This window comes from Salvelinus alpinus, chromosome 20 (genome assembly GCF_045679555.1).
Source record: "Salvelinus alpinus chromosome 20, SLU_Salpinus.1, whole genome shotgun sequence".
Lineage (NCBI taxonomy): Eukaryota > Metazoa > Chordata > Actinopteri > Salmoniformes > Salmonidae > Salvelinus > Salvelinus alpinus.
This window is the reverse complement of record NC_092105.1, coordinates 33,688,511-33,707,278: the sequence shown is the minus strand read 5'-3', so window position 1 is coordinate 33,707,278 and position 18,768 is coordinate 33,688,511. Positions and strand designations below refer to the sequence as shown.

The 18,768-nt window shown below is 45.2% G+C and overlaps 1 protein-coding gene across 8 annotated transcripts in view; it reads right to left on the bottom strand.

The window, feature by feature from the left end:
* Nucleotides 1–168: 168 nt before the first annotated feature.
* Nucleotides 169–18,768, bottom strand: part of LOC139546701 (1-phosphatidylinositol 3-phosphate 5-kinase-like) — a 28,487-nt gene continuing 9,887 nt past the window's right edge. For 2 of the 8 annotated variants that reach the window (XM_071355396.1, XM_071355398.1), the window contains 37 exons: nucleotides 17,971–18,124; nucleotides 17,130–17,287; nucleotides 16,862–16,973; nucleotides 16,452–16,608; nucleotides 15,990–16,157; nucleotides 15,367–15,426; nucleotides 13,758–13,887; nucleotides 13,057–13,237; nucleotides 12,638–12,712; nucleotides 12,412–12,519; nucleotides 11,575–11,715; nucleotides 10,593–10,719; nucleotides 9,638–10,335; nucleotides 9,383–9,544; nucleotides 8,733–9,110; nucleotides 8,285–8,385; nucleotides 8,068–8,139; nucleotides 7,729–7,900; nucleotides 7,310–7,488; nucleotides 7,028–7,141; nucleotides 6,449–6,605; nucleotides 6,161–6,315; nucleotides 5,918–6,008; nucleotides 5,745–5,805; nucleotides 5,509–5,646; nucleotides 5,244–5,364; nucleotides 5,062–5,103; nucleotides 3,356–3,451; nucleotides 3,125–3,208; nucleotides 2,944–3,044; nucleotides 2,758–2,817; nucleotides 2,453–2,629; nucleotides 2,142–2,245; nucleotides 1,748–1,945; nucleotides 1,321–1,513; nucleotides 1,051–1,125; nucleotides 169–854 (listed from right to left, as the gene is read on the bottom strand). In XM_071355396.1, coding sequence (XP_071211497.1) covers nucleotides 739–854; nucleotides 1,051–1,125; nucleotides 1,321–1,513; nucleotides 1,748–1,945; nucleotides 2,142–2,245; nucleotides 2,453–2,629; nucleotides 2,758–2,817; nucleotides 2,944–3,044; nucleotides 3,125–3,208; nucleotides 3,356–3,451; nucleotides 5,062–5,103; nucleotides 5,244–5,364; nucleotides 5,509–5,646; nucleotides 5,745–5,805; nucleotides 5,918–6,008; nucleotides 6,161–6,315; nucleotides 6,449–6,605; nucleotides 7,028–7,141; nucleotides 7,310–7,488; nucleotides 7,729–7,900; nucleotides 8,068–8,139; nucleotides 8,285–8,385; nucleotides 8,733–9,110; nucleotides 9,383–9,544; nucleotides 9,638–10,335; nucleotides 10,593–10,719; nucleotides 11,575–11,715; nucleotides 12,412–12,519; nucleotides 12,638–12,712; nucleotides 13,057–13,237; nucleotides 13,758–13,887; nucleotides 15,367–15,426; nucleotides 15,990–16,157; nucleotides 16,452–16,608; nucleotides 16,862–16,973; nucleotides 17,130–17,287; nucleotides 17,971–18,124 — 5,416 coding nt within the window. In that variant the 3' untranslated portion in view covers nucleotides 169–738. The remainder of the gene's footprint in view (nucleotides 855–1,050; nucleotides 1,126–1,320; nucleotides 1,514–1,747; nucleotides 1,946–2,141; nucleotides 2,246–2,452; nucleotides 2,630–2,757; nucleotides 2,818–2,943; nucleotides 3,045–3,124; nucleotides 3,209–3,355; nucleotides 3,452–5,061; nucleotides 5,104–5,243; nucleotides 5,365–5,508; nucleotides 5,647–5,744; nucleotides 5,806–5,917; nucleotides 6,009–6,160; nucleotides 6,316–6,448; nucleotides 6,606–7,027; nucleotides 7,142–7,309; nucleotides 7,489–7,728; nucleotides 7,901–8,067; nucleotides 8,140–8,284; nucleotides 8,386–8,732; nucleotides 9,111–9,382; nucleotides 9,545–9,637; nucleotides 10,336–10,592; nucleotides 10,720–11,574; nucleotides 11,716–12,411; nucleotides 12,520–12,637; nucleotides 12,713–13,056; nucleotides 13,238–13,757; nucleotides 13,888–15,366; nucleotides 15,427–15,989; nucleotides 16,158–16,451; nucleotides 16,609–16,861; nucleotides 16,974–17,129; nucleotides 17,288–17,970; nucleotides 18,125–18,768) is intronic. The other 6 variants (XM_071355397.1, XM_071355400.1, XM_071355401.1 and 3 more) reach the window with 5 other exon arrangements.

The following is an 18,768-nucleotide window of genomic DNA, read 5'->3' as shown; positions in this document are numbered from 1 at the left end:
CTCAAATGCCTCTACATAGATTGTAAGGAGTCAACATACCGGTAAATCAATTCCCACTACATGTAAGCATTTGATGGCGAAGTCTACAGTCTATTCGGGACATCTGAGCTGATGAACAATGACTATCCTCATCGATGTAGTTTTACAAGATGGGACAAACACAACATCTCATTGACACTGAGGTTTAAAACATTTGTGAAATCAGTGTTAATCTTTAATTACATACTCTCTGTACATTTACATCACATTGATTCATTTGACCACCAAGTAAGATATTTTTTTCCAGTGCCATCTCACTGTGCCCGCGTGAAACAGTTTGACACGTCAAGATCATTAATCCCATCAGGGAGATAGTCATGATTAAGGAATTAAGTTCTTTCCATGCCAGGATAAACTCCGGCCTATTATTAGGGCCCAGCTTTTACTGAAGAGTCACTCGTTTACAGTCTAGTAAATAGTATTATTATTATGGAATGATTGAGTCGTTGTATACTGGCCTTGCATTACTCTTCATCAATCCATCCAGTATGCTTTTATAGTTCCTTATTGGGCAAAGGGTTTTTCTGCATTGTGGTCTCCTGTCCCCCCTGGTAACTGATGTCCATGTTGTGTTCTGCAGCTAGCAGCGGAGTCCCAGACCCGTTTATGCTGTGTTGCCAAACATGCCGTGACAATGACATAGGAATTGGCTACACGACACAAACAGATCTGGGACTCAGGCTAGCTCCCTGGTGTCAGTTAGCAGTTGACCCCTAGACCTGTCCAGTGGTCAGGCACCATGAGGAAGTATTTGTCCATGGCCTCGCAGAAACGGGATCGGTACAGCTCCGGAGACACCACTGTGGGCATCTTACCTGTGAGCGCGACACCAATCACCACAATAACACATTTTATTTGTACAGCAATTTTCATTTACAGGAAGAAATCAAAAGGTCTTTGTATAATAAACTAACTACTAGAGATCTCAAAGCTAAATGTGAAAGGGCACAATCTTAAAATAGACTTCAAGGACTAATGTAGGGGGATGGTGGTGTCTGACAGATGAATTACCTTGCCCTCCCAGGATCCCTGTGGATTTCACCACCATCTCCAGCTTCTTATCCCATGTGAATGTCCGAATGTAATCTGATACAATGGAAGGAATGTTTCTTTTATAAATACAGCAAAGTACAAAGTCATTCAATGCCTTTTTGAAGCAGCATGCATGGATAAATTAGATTTTTTTCTGTAAGCACCAGCAAACAGTTAATCTATGTTTAACAATTATCAATGTTATAGCCAATGAAATTACATTTTCAAGTTTGAAAGCTTTTCTCGCACCTATGATTCCCACCACCAGCTGGTCTGTGGTGTCGTCTCGTCCAACCAGCAGAGAGTAGTCTATGATCAGGTGACTAGACAGGAAGTAGGCATCACTGTGTATGGCCGCCCTCAGGATGGCCTTGCAGTGGGCTCTGATGTACAGAGGGTTGTCATGGACCAGCTTCAGTAGGTTCTCATCCAGCAGAACCACCTAATATAGAATAATATATTCCATTTAGCTGATGCTTTTATCCAAAGGTCATTTATCCACAGGTTGTTATTTCAAAAGAGAATGTGTTCTCAATGACATACCTGGTCAAATAAAGATACATGCATAAATAAACAAAGCTACTGACTGTACAGTGAGTGCATACATTTATGTTGTATGTGGCCTCAGCGGGAATCAAACCCACAACCCGGTGTTGTTACCCCGTGCCATGCTCACCTCACAGCTCTCCTTCCCAGAGTCGGTCTTAACGTTGCGGTTCCTCAGAGAACCCTTGAGGTCGAACACCTGGGCCATCTTCCTGCCATAGAACAGGTTCTCCATGACCAGCAGATCCAGCTTCTTCTCAGAGTTGTTCTGGGAGTTCTTGTAGCCGATCCGGTACACACCCAGGATCTTAGCCAGGGCAGTGGGTCGCTGTGGGACAGACAGGGGGTTTAGGATAGGAATGTGTTCTAATCTCAGAAAATAAACATCCATCACACAAACAATAGGACAACTCCTTGAAAAACATTTAATAAAGTCATTTATTTGAGGAAATCCAATTTAACACCAAAATAGTTCATTATTATCTATTTAAGTCAAATGTAACTATATGGGTAGTGTAGTTTACCTTCTGCTGCACAGCTCCGGTGATGTAGGTGAAGTAGTGAGGGGCAAAGTCCAGGAAGGACTGAACCTCTAGTCTGGGCATCTGCTTCAGGATGAATCGGTCATCTGAGTGAGGGAGGGAAGGAGAAAGAAAGAGAGAGAGGGACAGAGACAAAGAGAGCGATAGGTATAACCACTACAAACAAATAAATAGCACTACAGGTGGGTGACATGGACTGCACATATTTAAAGGAGTTATCTTGCCCCCAAATAGGACTTCCTGGTAAATACAAGTTAAATAAAACAATATAACTCTGGTGTTGACGGTCACACCTTCGGTGGCGTAGAAGACGGCCCCAGACTTGCCGCCGCGGGCCTGCCAGTTGACGCAGTGGGAGAGCGAGCGGACAAAGTCATCCTCCGTACTGTCCATGATCTCCTCTCTCATCTTGTGGAACTCCTCTGCATAGTAGATCCTGCAGTAGAACTTAGCATTGGCATCAGAGAACTCTACGAATGAGAGAGAGAGAGATTAATGACTAGGCCCTATGCTTGTTATTGAGAGAAAGTTTACGGGCTAAGCACTTCACAGGTAACGCCATCCCAAAGGGCACATAAATCCAATGAGAAACACTCACGTAATTCGATATGAGGGTTTCCGGCTGACTTCTTGTGCTTGTCTCCTATGTCTGCATCTTCTGTTCAAAGAAAAATAAAAAGGATGATAGGAATGCCATTAGAACAGAAATGAACTGAGGTAAAAAATACTTTCTAGCACCCCCCTCCCATGTTGCCCGTTTACCCTGAGAGGATCCACTACTCACTGAGAGGGTCAGCGTCCATGCTGCTGCGGCACGGACCCATCTGGGAGGAGGCCGTCTCATTGGGCTTGGCTGGGCTGTTCTTGGCCCGGCTCTCTCCGGAGCTACACACCGACAGGATGAGACGAGGCATTATACATCAGGTAACATACACACAGTCAACATCAGCAGAGTTTGTGTGTACCTGATGGTTTGGGTGGTGTCCTCGCCTCCAGCCTTCACCGTTGTCTTTGACAGCTCATCCAGAGCGGTCTTATACTCCTTACAGCTAGAGGTCAGGCCGAGGTCATTCAAATAATATTAGAACATCATAACCACTATAACGACAATAACTTTAGAACAACAACAAGACAACATAACACATCAGTGAGTAAGACGTGCAGAGAATGGAGAAGAAATAGAGCGGAGTGGTTACCTGAGAGCGAATGCAATGATGGAGCTGGGTTCTCTCTCACACACGGCTATGGGCACTCTCTCATGCTCATACATCAGGTAATGCTTGTCTGGGTCACTGACAAACAAAGATCACAACAATGTCAGAAAACATACAGGGCTCAATAATACAACACACTACTTATCTGTCCATTATACAGAGGATACAACCTGGGGTTGGAACCGATTCAGGGAACAGAACCGAAAACCGTAAAATAACAACGTTTTTCGAAGAACAGAACCGAGAACAAAAGGGATCTATACTGTTCTGAAACATAACCGTTATTTCAGAAGCACGGGAACTGGTTAATAGCGTTCTTTTACATTCCAGGCATTTTTTTTTTTTTAAGTCCCACAAAAAATGCAAAGCACCTCTGCATAGCCCTCACTGTCACTCAGAAGCGTATTCCAGTGTCTGCCTGCCTGCTGAAAATCCTTCCCAGTGTTTGTAGGCTACCTGCCCCTCCCTCCGAAGCATGCAGTTTAATGTAGCCTACTGACGTTACGGCAAGCGGTACCGAAGCGCCAAGTCTAGATCCAAAAGGCTCCTTAACAGCTTCTAACCCCAAGCCATAAGACTGCTGAACAATTAAACCAAATGGCCATCCAAACTATTTACATTGACACCCCCCTTGGTTTTTACACTGCTGCTACTCGCTGTTTATTATCTATGCATAGTCCCTTTACCCCTACCTACATGTACAAATGACCTCGACTAACCTGTACCCCCACACATTGACTCTGTAACGGTACCGCCTGTATATTGCCTCAGTATTGGTAAGGTGTTGTATTCAGCGCATGTGACAAATAAGATTTGATTTGTTTAAATTCAGAAATTAGATTTTTAATTAGATAACGGATTCACTTTTCCAATGATAGTTAAGGCTATTATAGTTATGACGTTTCACATTGGAGTTATTAACTACAAAAAGACGTGCCTTCTATTTGAATTCTGGTGCCGCTCTGAACACACAAGCTTGTTAGCTAGGTAGCTTGTTAGCTAGCTCTGGTCTAGCTCTCAAACTCTAGATGGCATTATGTGTAATGTAATGGACCTCAGAGTCATGATCAAGGGCTAGCTCTGGTCCAACGTTAGTTAAGCCAACTCTCTGAAGTTCAAAGACTTTCAGAGATCCTTCATAGAAGCCGCTCCTCCGTAGGTATAATTTTGTGGGCCTAATTCAGATAATGCATGTCATAACAACAAGATGCCCAGCGCTCTCCTCACCTGCAAAAATTCAGTCGCATGTCACACCCTACACTACACTAGTCTGTCCAATGCATGTACATAGAGCAGCTTGCTATGGAGCAGGCAAGCTATCTACTGGTGAAGAAGTGTAATGTTGAGCTAGATGTAAAAAATAAAAAAAAAGGTTTAAAAAGGAACAGAAAGGAATGATATAAACCATTACTTTTTGGGGGTTCGAACTGGTTCACAATTATTTTGCTGGTCGGAACTGTGGAACGAAAAAAAAAAAAGATGGTTCTGTACAGAATGAAGACAATTGGAAAATAATTTTGGTTCCGACTCCTGGATACAACGGACATTTGTTATTTTGGCTTTCACAGTGCCCAGCCCCACCACAAAACAACACAACAGCACAGGGTCAGCGACAGAGCAGTGCAGTGCTCTGGAGCAGGTTAGGGGTTAAGTGCTTTGCTCAAGGGCACATCGGCAGTAGGTGGCACCTGATATAGTGGTGATTTTTCCCGTCAACACTGGGATTCAAGCTAAACATTACAACAAAGTAAGAAAATGAACAGGGCTCAATATAGCATTATATCAAATGCTATCTTATATGGCTGATCATGAGTCAATTTATACCACAGGCAAAAAGCTTATTCAGATGTGAAGGGCATACTGTACTCACAATGGGAATGGGATGGGGTTGTAGCTGTTGCCTGGCAGCAAGTTGGCTAGAATTGCCTTCATGGTGGACTTCTCTTTCACCTGGCTGTCATTGGAGCCCAACAGGTGTCCATCAAACACATCTAGGAGACAACGAGAATGGAGTTAGAGACCAGAGAGGTCTGTATTTAGATACATACTGTAGATCTAGAGAAAGTGAATGGTAAGCGTATGTAGGAGGTTGTGTTTGTGATTCTACAGGTGTGTGTGTGTGTGTGTGTGTTCACCCTCTGGGATGCTGACAGAGTCCTGGTCAGGAAAGGATGGTCCAGACGAGAGGGGTTCTGAGCCTGGTTCCCCTGGTGACGGTAACGTTAGCAATGACGACCCCGAGCTCGAGGGCAGGGTAGTGAGGTGACGGTCCTCTGTCAATCGAAAAACAGACACGCCCATCAACTACTGTCAACCAATGAGAGAAGTACTATAGCATTCTGACTGAAAGCTGGGAAAAAAATCCCCTCACCTTTGTCACCATTTTGTACCACAGGAGAGGGGTTGCGTGGAGAAGACTCCAGAACACTGGTCTGTTAAATAAAATAAATACGTAACATTCCATCCTTTATGTTACACTAAGTCCTTATCATATACTAAGCTCATCCTATCATTTGAATTATATTAGGTATATATTGCACTGACCTTGCTGTCGTCTGTCTGTCTGTGTCTCCCAGGGCTGGCTGGGACAGACAGACGCTTCCTGCCCTTCTCCTGCTGGAACAGGTCCTGCAGCCTGGAGGTTAAATGGTTCAACAAATTAATTATATGAGATCAAAAATGAAGCCTAGTACTAGACTAAAAACACTTGTTTATTGGAGATTCATTTATCTGTGTCTAGGAAACCGCTCCTAACATTAAAAGCTGCTCCAATATCAGTGTTCTCACCTGCTGTTCCAGGACTGCAGTGTTTCACACAGGCTCTGTTTCTTCACTACCACTGATTCCAGTACAGTCTGGAGCTGCTGGGGAGAGTCACTACCACAAGCCTGGAGACGAGCCTGCAGCTTTTCTATCCAGCTACGCAGCTCTGCCTCCTCCATCTGAACACACACAAAGAAAACTGATGGGAACCATGTGTTTGATAACTTTCCATTCAATCATTATAATGAGCCCGTCCTCCGATTTTAAGTGACAACACTGTTGCAAAGTCAGCCTCCACTGCACTATACATACACGAGACATATTTGGAGTGTAGCTCCCACCCTTCGAGTGGGAACCTACGTCTTTCTGTGCAAACAGGTCCTCCATCTTCTCTTCGCGTGTCTTGCTGAAGGTGTCCGTCTTCAGGGAGGTGAGGCGGTCCTCTATGGCCAGGTACACCTGATTCACCCTGACAAGAGGGAGAGAATGGAAAAGGACTGGTCAGAACTAGAAAGAAGGTCAAAACTAGTCAAACTAGATGATTCAGATTCGTCAGTTGGAGCCTGGTCCCAGATCTGTTTGTGCCGTCTTGCCAACTCAGAGGACAATAATCATAGGACTCCGCAATGCAGCACAAATGGCAGGTAGCCTAGTGGTTAGAGCGTTGGACTAGTAACAGAAGGTTGCAAGATCAAATCCCAGAGCTGACAAGGTAAAAATCTGTCGTTCTGCCCCTGAACAAGGCAGTTAACCCACTGTTCCTATAAGAATTTGTTCTTAACTGACTTGCCTAGTTAAATAAAAGGTCAAATATAAATATATCTTTTTAAAAACAGATCTGGGACCAGGATACTTAAGGCCATGGTAGACAGACAACAGGTAGACAGTTACTTCTGTGAGAAGTCCTTGAGGTCCTGCTGCATGCTTCCCTTGGAGGGCCCCTGGTTCCTGATGAAGATCTTAGGAGGAGGGAGGCAGATCTCCAGCAGTCTCACTGAGATGTAGCTGGGGGTTAGACAAGTGGAATGGCATGGGCATATACAGGTTGAAGATGTTTTGAATTGATGCAAAAATGATAAGAAAAAATTGTAAGACTGATAAATGATGGATAGATGTATGAATGGATGGCAGGTTGGATGGATGAAAATAAAAGACATGGACTGTGTTTCCCACCTGAATGAGGCCACCATCTGGTTGTAGGAGAAGTACTGGTGGTAGTCTTTGTGGATGGAGTGGCCACAGGGTTCAGCATTAGCCCTCCTGGTATACTGGTGACCATAGAACCTCAGCTCCAGGTACTTAGCAAAGGACATGGACCACGAGTCATTGGACAGGGGCACCACAGGAGTCACCTACAGAGACAGCAGAATACAAGGATCAAAGCTCTGTGAGCAATAGAAGCTAAGCAGACCTGGACAGAAGCTTTTTGCTCTAGCCAAAAACTGGCAATTCTGATTAGCAAGAATTTGATTAGTTGAACTAGGTGAGCTCGCTATTAACTAAAACAAACAGTTAGGTGTGATAGCTATAGAGCAAGTCCTGGGGTTAGTCATGGAACAGATAAGGAAACGCAGATGAACAAGTTACTGTACCTGTTTGCATATGCGGCACCAGGAGTAGTTGAGGATGGTGTGTTGGTATCCAGGCACAGGAGAGTCCAGCTCCTTCAGTACGATCTGAACACAGCCACTGCCATGGACAAACCGCCGCACATGGTGCACCATGGGAGTCTCACAGAACATACTAGGGCACTGATAGGATGGCCTTTATCATGCATTCACAGACACGCGCACACAGACAGACACGTCAGAGCAAAGAAGAGGGGCTTCATTGAATGACATTTTATTACATATCAATGACACATTTTATGGTCAAATATTTTATCGGAAATTCAATAAATCATTTGCCAGGTTCTGATATTTCTCCCTCACCTGAAACAGTATCTCTCTAGGAATATTCCTAGTGTGAGGTCATTCTTTCCGTAGAACTCCATCATGACAATCCTGTTGAGAACAAATAAGTCTTTGTGAATAGCTGACCTTTCAGAGTTCAGTCAGCTGGTATTTCACAGTGGGTTCACAAGATCTCTATTGCTCCTAAGGAGATAAATAAAGCTGTTGAAGACCACCAGGGTTGAGTGGGGTTTACCAGGGACTGACGCAGGGGTTGGGGGAGTTGTTGGACTGGGCTGAGGAGCTGCTGAACAGAACACACAGTCTCTGGTGGTTCACCGGGTTCAGGCAGTCCAGCTAAAAACACAGAGAAGTAATGGTGGTCAACAACAACAAGCACATATGCTTTACAATTCAAGAGCGCACTTCGCCTCTTCAGACCTCCCCTAATCTCTCTGGAGAGTGAGTGAGGTGGTGTGCTCATCAATGGAACACACTGAGCAGTAAACTAGCACTGACCAAGGGAGATGTTAACATAGGTTGTCTGTATTGGAAAAACCCTCAATATACATCAGAACAATATTTAACGCCACAGATACATCAGCGAGACTGTTGGAGATCTGTCTCTCTCCTCTGCCTATCTGTCCCATCCATCTCCTATTATTGTGGTGTGTGGATGTGCTAACTAGCTGGCCATGTCTCACCTTGGAGGCCCAGGTCATGTCGTTCTGTCCTGCTGGCTTCTCTTCCTCACTATCAGCCTTGACGGGGTGCTTGGGCGGTGGAGCCTCCCGGACTGGTGGCTGAGGTAGGGGCTGGGTGAAGGGGTCTGCCTCCTGCCGGAGGCGTCCCCCCTGGGCACGGTAGTCTGCCAGCATCTTGGCCAGGTCCTGGCTGCTGCCCAGCTGATCTGCAATGCGGGCGCTGGTAAGGTGGTGGGAGGGTAACACCTGGATGGGGCGGGGGGGAGGGACTCCGTTGGCGATGCCTCCACCTGACGGGGCGGAGTCTTTGAGGAGTTGTCGCTTACGTCGACAGTCTAGTTCTTTGAAGTCCTTGTTGAGCAGCGGGGAGAGGTACACCTGCACGAGGAACTAGTATGTTACATCTCAAATACCAAAATAGCATATCGGCTCATTCGCCTAGCACTTAAGTGTTATGAGATGTGCGTAATGCATACGCATGACAACAACCATTTTGGTAGACATCTCCACTATAACTAACAACTGAGTACAGCGGAATTGACGGTCACGTGAACTGATGATCTGATATTCTATTGTACATTACTGAACTACATTGAGCAAATTGATAGAAAGCAGGTTGAAAAACCTTCAGTGAATGTAAACCAACAAACCTTTTCAGGAAAGTAGTCTCTGCTGGGGCAGCGTAGGCCAGCAGGCGTGAGGAGGAAGGGCTCTCTAAAGGTGATAAAGGGGGAGATACAAAGGATGATGTCCTTCAGCTCCTGTTTGAAGCCTGCCGTAAGCGTCTTGAGACGGTCGTCCGTTGAGGCCACCTGCTCGGTGGCAAAACAGAAGAGGATATTGTAGGACAATGGAAACCAACGTGTTTCTGTCTGTATCCTTAATCAGTTTTTTTTCTCCCTCACCTGCTCTGTCACAAACAGCCCTGTGTCATCCTGCAGGGGGTCTCTGAACAGCCTGGGGGGCGTCTCCGAACCCGAGCTCTCCTCCCGCGACTCACCCCTCCCCAGAACCCCCGACCCGCTCCCCCCCTCAGTCTCCCCCTTCCCCGACCCAATCTCATCTGCCAACTCCTCCAGGTCATCAATAAGATAGGGTGGGGACACTGGAGGTGGCAGCACCTGGCGATTGGACAACGGCGTGGATGTCATGACCTCTGCTGACTCCACCCCCTCAGCCCCCAAGGAGGAAGAGGAGGACAGGAAGTGTTTTTTGTTGACTTTTACACCATGGCCATCTTTAGGCGAGGAGGAATCTGATACAGATTTCCCTAGGGAAGCCTTCTCCTCCTCCTCCCCCAGCACAGTCTCTCCTCCCTGGGAGAGGGTGCTCTGGTCAGTCCCATTTTCCTGGCTCTCCTCCTCCTCAACAGTAGTGCTCTCCAGGAGACAGGGGAAGGAGTTGGTCTTGGCCAGGCTGGGAGGCATGGCGAACTCATCCATGAGAAAGGATATCTCTAGCTGGGAGTGGTAGGCCACACACACCATGAGGACGATGATCTCTTTAACCCTGGCCAGCTCGTACTCAGACGCCCCGCGAAGCTTTATGGTACAGCCCAGCTGGGGAGAGCAGCCCTCAAAGAACATGAGAGTCTTCAACTCATCTGTCACAGAGAAGGGAAGAGAGGAGAACACATGACATAGTTGTGCTGTGGAACTCAGGGGAGTCAGAAGGAGGAATCAGGAGATAAGTCTAGACTGGGCGGGAAGAACTTGTGAATGAACGCACCTGGTTGCAGTAGGTTTCATGTGTTGGATTATTTAAGTGAAGTAAGTTTTATGAACGGCTTACAATATCTAAGATGTAGAGACTAAACGTAGCTGAAGGCAGGAAGTTGAGGACAGAGTAGTTTCCACTCACTGTTGGCCAGCTGGAAAGAGTGTAGGTAGAACTTTTGGCAGGTTCCCAGTCGAGGCTTGGTGAGCAGCTGGTCCATGGACATGACTAGGTCCCCCTGGGTCATACGACTCACCCTGTCCAAGACTTGCTGCAGAGAACCAGAGGTGGGAAAGAGAGACTGAGGGCAGGTACGGCTAATAGACAGTTGAATGGGTTAAGCAGAAGAACAGGCTAACATGGCTAAAGACACCATCAAAAAGAGTTTAAAACAAAAAGCTAACAGCTACATAAAGGTAACTGCCAAAATAATGGGAACACTTGAGTGAATGAGGGACACGAAGTATATTGAAAGCAGGTGCTTCCACACAGGTGTGGTTCCTGAGTTAATTAAGCAATTAACATCCCATCATGCTTAGGGTCATGTACAAAAATGCTGGGTAAGCTCATAGGGCATGAGTGGTCACTGAATGGTTTGGAGCATGAAAATGACGCAAACCATATGTCATGGTCATCTCTGTCACCAGATCTCAAACCAATTGAACACTTATGGGAGATTCTGGAGTGGCGCCGGAGACAGCGTTTTCCACCACCATCAACAAAACACCAAATTATGGAATTTCTTGTTTACGAATGGTGTTGCATCCCTCCAATAGAGTTTCAGAAACATATAATCTATGCCAAGGTGTATTGAAGCTGTTCTGGCTCGTGGTGGCCAAACACCCTATTAAAGACACTATGTTGGTGGTTCCTTTATTTTGGCAGTTACCTGTATGTAATATGTTCTAAAGCTAGCTAAAGGTGGGTAACTAGTACAGAGAGCTAGAGAGAGGGCAGGGCAGTACTGACTGGTTTGATGTTGATAACTAGCAGTAATGTAAGTAGTGACAGAGGGCAGAACAGAGGGCTAGAGAAAGCTAGTGAGATATCAGTAATGACTGGTTTGACATTGATAACCACAGCTAATAAGGTAACTAGCAGTACAGAGAGCTAGAGAGGTACTGACTGGTTTGACGTTGATGACCAATGTGATGCCGTGCTCCAGCAGCATGTCCTGAGCGATACGAGACACGGTCTTCTCTACCAGCACCAGGTTGGGACGCACGTCCGCTATACGCTGCACATAGTTCTTCAGAAACTCACGCTCCTGGGGAACAAAGACAGACAAAGATTTGTTTATTTTTCTTAATTTCTAGAAATTATGGATAAGTGCCAGCAAATTAGGAATTAGTGAAATATATAATTTTTTTTACCCCGTTTTCTCCCCAATTTCATGGTATCCAATTGGTAGTTACAGTCTTGTCCCATCGCTGCAACTCCCATACGGACTCGGGCGAGGCAAAGGTCGAGAGCCGTGCGTCCTCCGAAACACAACCCAGACAAGCCGCACTACTTCTTGATACAATGCCCACTTAACCCGGAAGCCAGCCGCACCAATGTGTCGGAGGAAACACTGTACACTGCGCCCAGGCCTCCACAGGACTCGCAAGTGCGCGATGGGACAAGGACATCCCTGCCGGCCAAACCCTCCCCTAACCTAGACGACGCTGGGCCAATTGTGCGCCGCCCCATGGGTCTCCCGGTCGCGGCCGGCTGCGACAGAGCCTGGACTCGAACCCAGAATCTCCAGTAGCACTGAGATGCAGAGCCTTAGACCACTGCGCCACTCAGGAGTCCAGGAATTAGTGAAATATGTATTCTAAATTTGCTTGTCTTAATGCCTAGCCCTTGATTAGGTTATTTGAAATTATACTTGTCGTCTTGTTAATTTAGCTACATTAATCATTCATGCTTAAAATCAATATGACAGCCCAACCCACAAACCACTGAGTGTCTGACTGACCTGAAGCACGATGGGGTCAATGCAGGTGAATTTGGTCTCCTCTCTATAGAGATACTCTATGGAACACTTCAGCAGCAGGATCTTGGGGTTCTTGATGTACGAGTTCATCTAAGACAAAATAATACTTTGTTGAGTTCATCTGCACATAGACAAGCAATAAAGAGTGTCGTTCTGGCTCGGTTTACAGGGAGAGATGTTGGTGGTTATTACAGGAGAAGGAACCTACCTTTTTGTGGGCAATGTTCTTGGTACAGACAAAGCCATTCACTACGGCAGAGTCAAACTTCTTCCCTCCAGGAATCTAAAAAAATAAATAATAATAAAATAGCCATTTTGGTCACATTAAATTACTCAAAATTCAACCCCTACAGTGTGTGCAGTATAAGTACAGATACATGACAAATAACCTGATTCAGAGTTGAGATAAGTGCAGGCAACTCGGACTTTAGCGTAAATCTTTCACTGAATTCAATATGGAGACTTGCACAGAAAGTCAAGTTAATCACCCAAATCTCAAGTCAGAATACCTCCCCGAGAGCGCTGTCAGTGTAGCCTCTTAATTACCAGACTAATTACCGCTGCGCTACAGAATGTAAGCTTGCGAGACTTCTGGATGGTTGTACGAGGTTACTGTCAGTGAGCTACCTTCTTGATGTGGACCAGTTGTCTGATGTCCATGTCATCATCACAGCTGCGAACGTCCGGCCGCACCGTTTGCACCACTTGCCTCACCACGGGAACAATGATGTCACGCCAGGAGAGGGACAGGGACTCACTGTACAGCAGCTGCTGCAGCAGCGCCATCATGTGACTGTGGTTGGCAGAGCTGGGGAAGGGAGGGAAGAAAACAGCAGTTTTAGGCCAGTATACCATGCGGATTCACCAGCTAAATATTTTACATTTTTATTTAACTAGGCAAGTCAGTTAAGAACAAATTCGTATTTACAATGACAGCCTACCCCGGCCAAACCCTAACCTGGACGACACTGGGCCAATTGTGCACTGCCCTATGGGACTCCCAATCACGGCCGGTTGTGATACAGCCTGGAATTGAACCAGGGTCTGAAGTGATGCCTCTAGCACTAAGATGCAGTGCCTTAGACCGCTGCGTCACTCTGGAGCCCAAAATAACACCATAGTATGCTCCAATTTATACTGAGATGTTGTTTCATCTAAAAGAATGACTCAAATATGTTCCACTTCAGTTCAGTTTTACTTCACTTCAGTAAGCTAAAGACTAGTCTTTAGTTTCCAAACATCCAACATACCTACAAAAAAATAAATAAAAGGAATGACAAAAACATTTGAGCAACTTTCAAACCTCTAAGTTATCTGACTGTACTCACAGTAGCCTCTCCATGGCCTTCTTCTCTCCGTTCTCCTCTCTGAGCTGGTCCAGGGAGCTGTGGTGCCAGCCCAGAGGAGTGAACAGCATCTCTTTAGCCTTCTCCTCCACACGACGGTTAAACAGGGACTCTACAGCACACACACAGACAGAGAGAAGAGTGAGAGCGCAAGATATAGAGAGAATGTTAGCTTGGCTTACAGCTACAATACATTAGGTTCAGTACCAACTGCTTGTTCAACAGAAAGAATACACAGCTGCAAAAGAGTTGAAAAGGAAGCAACACTTGAACTAAACAAGAAAGTGGGGAATTCCCGGGTCATTCCACGAAAAGAGTGCCTTTTGCGTGCATCCCATTGATATTTTAAGTAGAAATTGTGCAACAATATTGCATTTTAAATGCCTGTTATATTAAATGAAGTGCCCTTTAATATAGATCACATGGATAATTCAATAATATAAAAAAATATGATTAAAGGCTCCGTTTATCAACCCCGTGTCATCACTCCTAGGAAGATTTCAACCGACTTAATCCCAACATTCTCCAAGTTTCAACATCATTGTAAAGCCCTAGTTATTTTGTTGCTTTGACAAAGTCATTTCTGAAGATTATTATTTATGTGAGTGATTAATTTACGTCTGTCCCTCATTTTGAGGTCAACCCTGTTATGTGAACTGAACTGTCGTTTTAATATGGTGAACAGTGGCGGCCTGTCCATTAGGGCATTAGGGGCAGTGCCCCACTTTTGGTTGGTTTAAACAAGTGAAAAATAATAAATTGATAAAAATCAAAAGTGATCAACTGCTCTGCAATCAGCAGCACTGGGCATCCGGCTGCATTGCCAGCTCTTACATTGCTTGGTATTGAGTCTGCTCACTCTGCAAATAATCATGACAGTCATTGGGAGCCTGGGACCTAAACCGGACATCCACATCCATCACCAGTTGAAGGACAAAGGGATACACTTGCTAAAACCTTCTCATGGATCTGGTAGGACAAAAAAACATGTTTCTATGCCCAATTCGCAACACTGTTTTGTGTTTCCTGCCGTTAGATGCAAGCTAGTGGATACTAGCTACCGGAAAGCTCACACACCGGTCGCACACCGGTAGCTAGCTTGCTCGCACACCGGTAGCTAGCTTGCTCGCACACCGTTAGCTAGCTTGCTCGCACACCGGTAGCTAGCTTGCTCGCACACCGGTAGCTAGTTAGCTCACATGGCAATCAACTCCAACTAAAGTTACTGGTGAGTTCATCATGCTATCTAGCTATCCCCAGTTAGATCATTTGTTTTCACTTTTTGCATTTGTGCTTGTTGCGTTTTCCCTTCGATGCACTCGTAAGCTGGCTGCAAGCTGCTCGTTCTAAAAATAACTTTGGTAATCAAAACAGTGGCAGCATGTGCAGCAGAGATGATTCAGGTTTTACATCCAAAAATAAATTGGCGTATTTATGCTATTGTTCAACTGCACAGATCACTTTATACATCTTCCCAAAGAAACAAGTGGTAATTTGAAAACTTGTGTTAATAATTCTGTCATGCTGCTTTGTTGACAGTATGACAACTCCCCAGTTGACAGTAACCGAATTTGTGGAACGACCCTCCTACCTTTGATGAAGGCGTCGCTAATGGAGATATTCTGTCCTCCGTCCTCTGAGACCAGGTACTCTGATAGGAGAAAGCGGAGAAATGCATCAACACACGCACAACTCCACCTTTCAAAAACATATACCCTTTATGGAAACTGGCTACGCAAACTTTGTGTGCTATCCTATATTTCTTTCTGACCGCCACACTCATTTATATGCATAGCTCATTTCCTGTCACTGTTCCTTTAAATGTTGGGGTGGTTGTTGTTGTAACAACAGGTCATGTCCAAATTCCCAAACAAATCTGAATTGAGCTTTCAGACTAAGGTCACATATGAAACATCGGAATTGTATCAGGATTGCGTTTACACAGGCAGGCCCAATTCTGATCTTTTGCCCAATTATGGACAAAAGAGCTGATCTGATTGGTCAGAAGACCAATTAGTCAAAAAAATAACTGAATTGGACTGACTTAACGCAGCCATACAAATGTGAACTCAACAGAACAAATTCGAGAAAAGTATCAGATATGCCAATACATCACATTTTGGGTGATTGTGTAAACACAGCCTTAGTAAAATGTGTTAGCCTACAGCAAGACAACAGCAACTAATCATTATTTTTGTGTGTTTGGCTCAGTACCTTTCTGCTCCGTAGGGTGCGGGGGTACATGGGGGTACTTGGACTGTTTCTTGATGTGGAAGTTGACATTGTCCTGCTCCATATTGAGATTGATGGAGGCAGCAGAGTCACTGTCCACCGCTGACTGGAAACTGCTGACTGACGTCCTCTTACTAGGACTGGACGAGTCTGATGGGGGGGGGGCATTAATTGATCTTTATTAGTCATGTAAAAAAATAAATATATTTGTCTTCTTGATGCATAGCAGCATGGAGGGGGATAAATATGAAGGGACATCAGAGACAGTACAAAAGGGCTCTTAGGATCCCTTATTAGTTCATTAGTTCAAGATAAATACAAAGAAACATCTCAGACATTACAGAAGGACTCAACTACCTATTATTTAGGAAAGCAACAGACATGGACATGAGGCTAGTTGTTGTAATGCGTAGCCAGAGTCACAAGGCATACAGGGATACTTACTGGGCGTACTGGGCATGACATAGTCATTCTCGTCAGCCACCTGGTCTGTGTCACTGTCGTCAAACTTGATGTCTTTAAACCAGGAAGGTTCTGAGTGTCCCTCCAGAGAGTTGACACTGTCACTGTCAGGAGACGGGGTCTCAGAGAAGTCTGTGCTCTGTGAGGATAGAAGACACCTTCATCATCAGTCATGAGCAACAGCGTCACCACCATCATTATTATCGTCATCAAAAAAAATCATCAACACTATCATCAACTACACAATCATCATAATCTTCACATCATCGTCATCCTCAGCAGCAATAGCATCACCATCCTCACCATTATGATCATCATCAACACCACCCCCATCAGCATTGTTAAAAATATCTGTGTCCTCTTCCCCTTATTCCCGCAAAACAGTATCTCACCTGGAGTGGGCGATAAAGAGCATACTCATCTCTGAACAGCTGGTCGTGGTGAGTGACACAGTCCAACCAACGACCATCTACCAGAGCCTGACCAATGGCTATCGCCTGTGCCCTGCAAGAGTGTGAATGAGCGATAGAGAGACAGAGAAAGAGAGGATGGATGAGGGGGAAAGAACATTTAGTAACTCATGTAATCTCTGCTTAATACAACAGGATGCTTACTCAGACATCCAGAATGGTTTTCACTCAGCATGATGTCTGTCTTTACCTGGTGGAGATAGTTCCATTCCTTAACAGCCAGTTGACCAACTCCTTCCCCACAATGCAGTTGGGGTATGTACGGAGCCAGTAGCGGTGGTCCTGGAACTCCATACCAGTAGTGTTGTGACAAATCTTCTTCCACAGGTCTTTGAGCTGGGACGAGTCCTACATGTCATGACATTCAGTCAAAAATGACTTATGTTTGCTTTGTCAAGAATGGATTGTAAATTGGACAGAACAAATTATACAGACAGAGATAGAGGGAAAGATTGAGGATAGAGGGAAGCAAGAGAGAGAGAAAGCGAGAGAGTAATTGCGAGATGGAGAGAGAGGGCGAGCGAGAAAGAGAGTCAGAGTGAGAGAGCGGGATACAGAGTGAGATAGAATAAGGTGAAAGGGGCCCTCGAGTGGCGTAGCTGTCTAAGGCACTGCATTGAAGTGTTGCGGCGTCACTACAGGCTGGGGTTTGATCCCAGGCTGTGACCGGGAATCCCATAGGGCGGCGCACAATTGTCCCAGCGTCTTCCAGGTTAGAGGAGGGTCTGGCCGGGGGGGCTTTACTTGGCTCATCGCGCTCTAGCGACTGACTTCGGTCGTCAGTTGAACAGTGTTTCCTCCGACACATTGGTGAAGCTGGCTTCCGGGTTAAGCGAGCAGGTGTTAAGAAGCGCGGTTTGGCGGGTCATGTTTCGGAGGATGCATGAATCGACCTTCGCCTCTCCCGAGCCCGTTGGGGAGTTGCAGCGATGAGACAAGATCGTAATCACGAAATTGGGGAGAAAAAGGGGGTAAAAATGAACAGAAAGAATAAAGGGAAAGAGGGAGTGAAAGTAAGAGTTCATCATTACCAACAGTATCTTCCTCTCCTCTTCGCTGTGGTCAGGTTTTGGCATGGCCCTGCTGGTCTGGGGGCTCACTGAGCTGTCATAGGAGGGCACCATGGAGGAGCCAGACCGGTCGAGGGACAGGTTGGTCACACTGGCTGACCTGGATAAGACGGGGCTGGCATTACAGGGCCATCACACAATAGATGCAGCAACATTTTCATTTTTATTCTGTACCTTACTTCTCATTCTATATTATATTTCTCTAACTTGTGTCTGTGTGTCTGTGTCTCTGTGTGTGTAATAGGGATTAGAAATTATTTCACTATTCAAATAATATTACTTTTTTCTGGATAGTTGAACTCTGTAATTTTAATTCCATTATGCATAGATTACAATTCTCCCACTACATTTGCTACACATGACCTCTAACCTTGATGACAATAACAAGCTACACGTGCGAAACGTGTGTAGGCTACCAGTGAATATTTTTTTAATGGGACGCACTCGTAAAAAATGTCATAAAACTGTTGTTTTAATACAATTGGAATGTAATGGTCTATCCTTGAAGGCTATGTAGCAATGTCACATAGATAATTATACTTAATTTTAGACAAAGCCTTTTCATTGTTAAAATAGGCCTATATTTTTTGGGTTTCTCAAAAATGAATACTCTCCCAAGTAATCTAATACTAACGTCCTGTCGGATATTACAGTAACTGTGCCAAACCCCTAGAGTGGAAAGGGGGGGGGCTAATAGATGTCAAAAAGGGTCCAACAGAAATAGAATGAACACACTATCATAACTATTCTATATTTTAT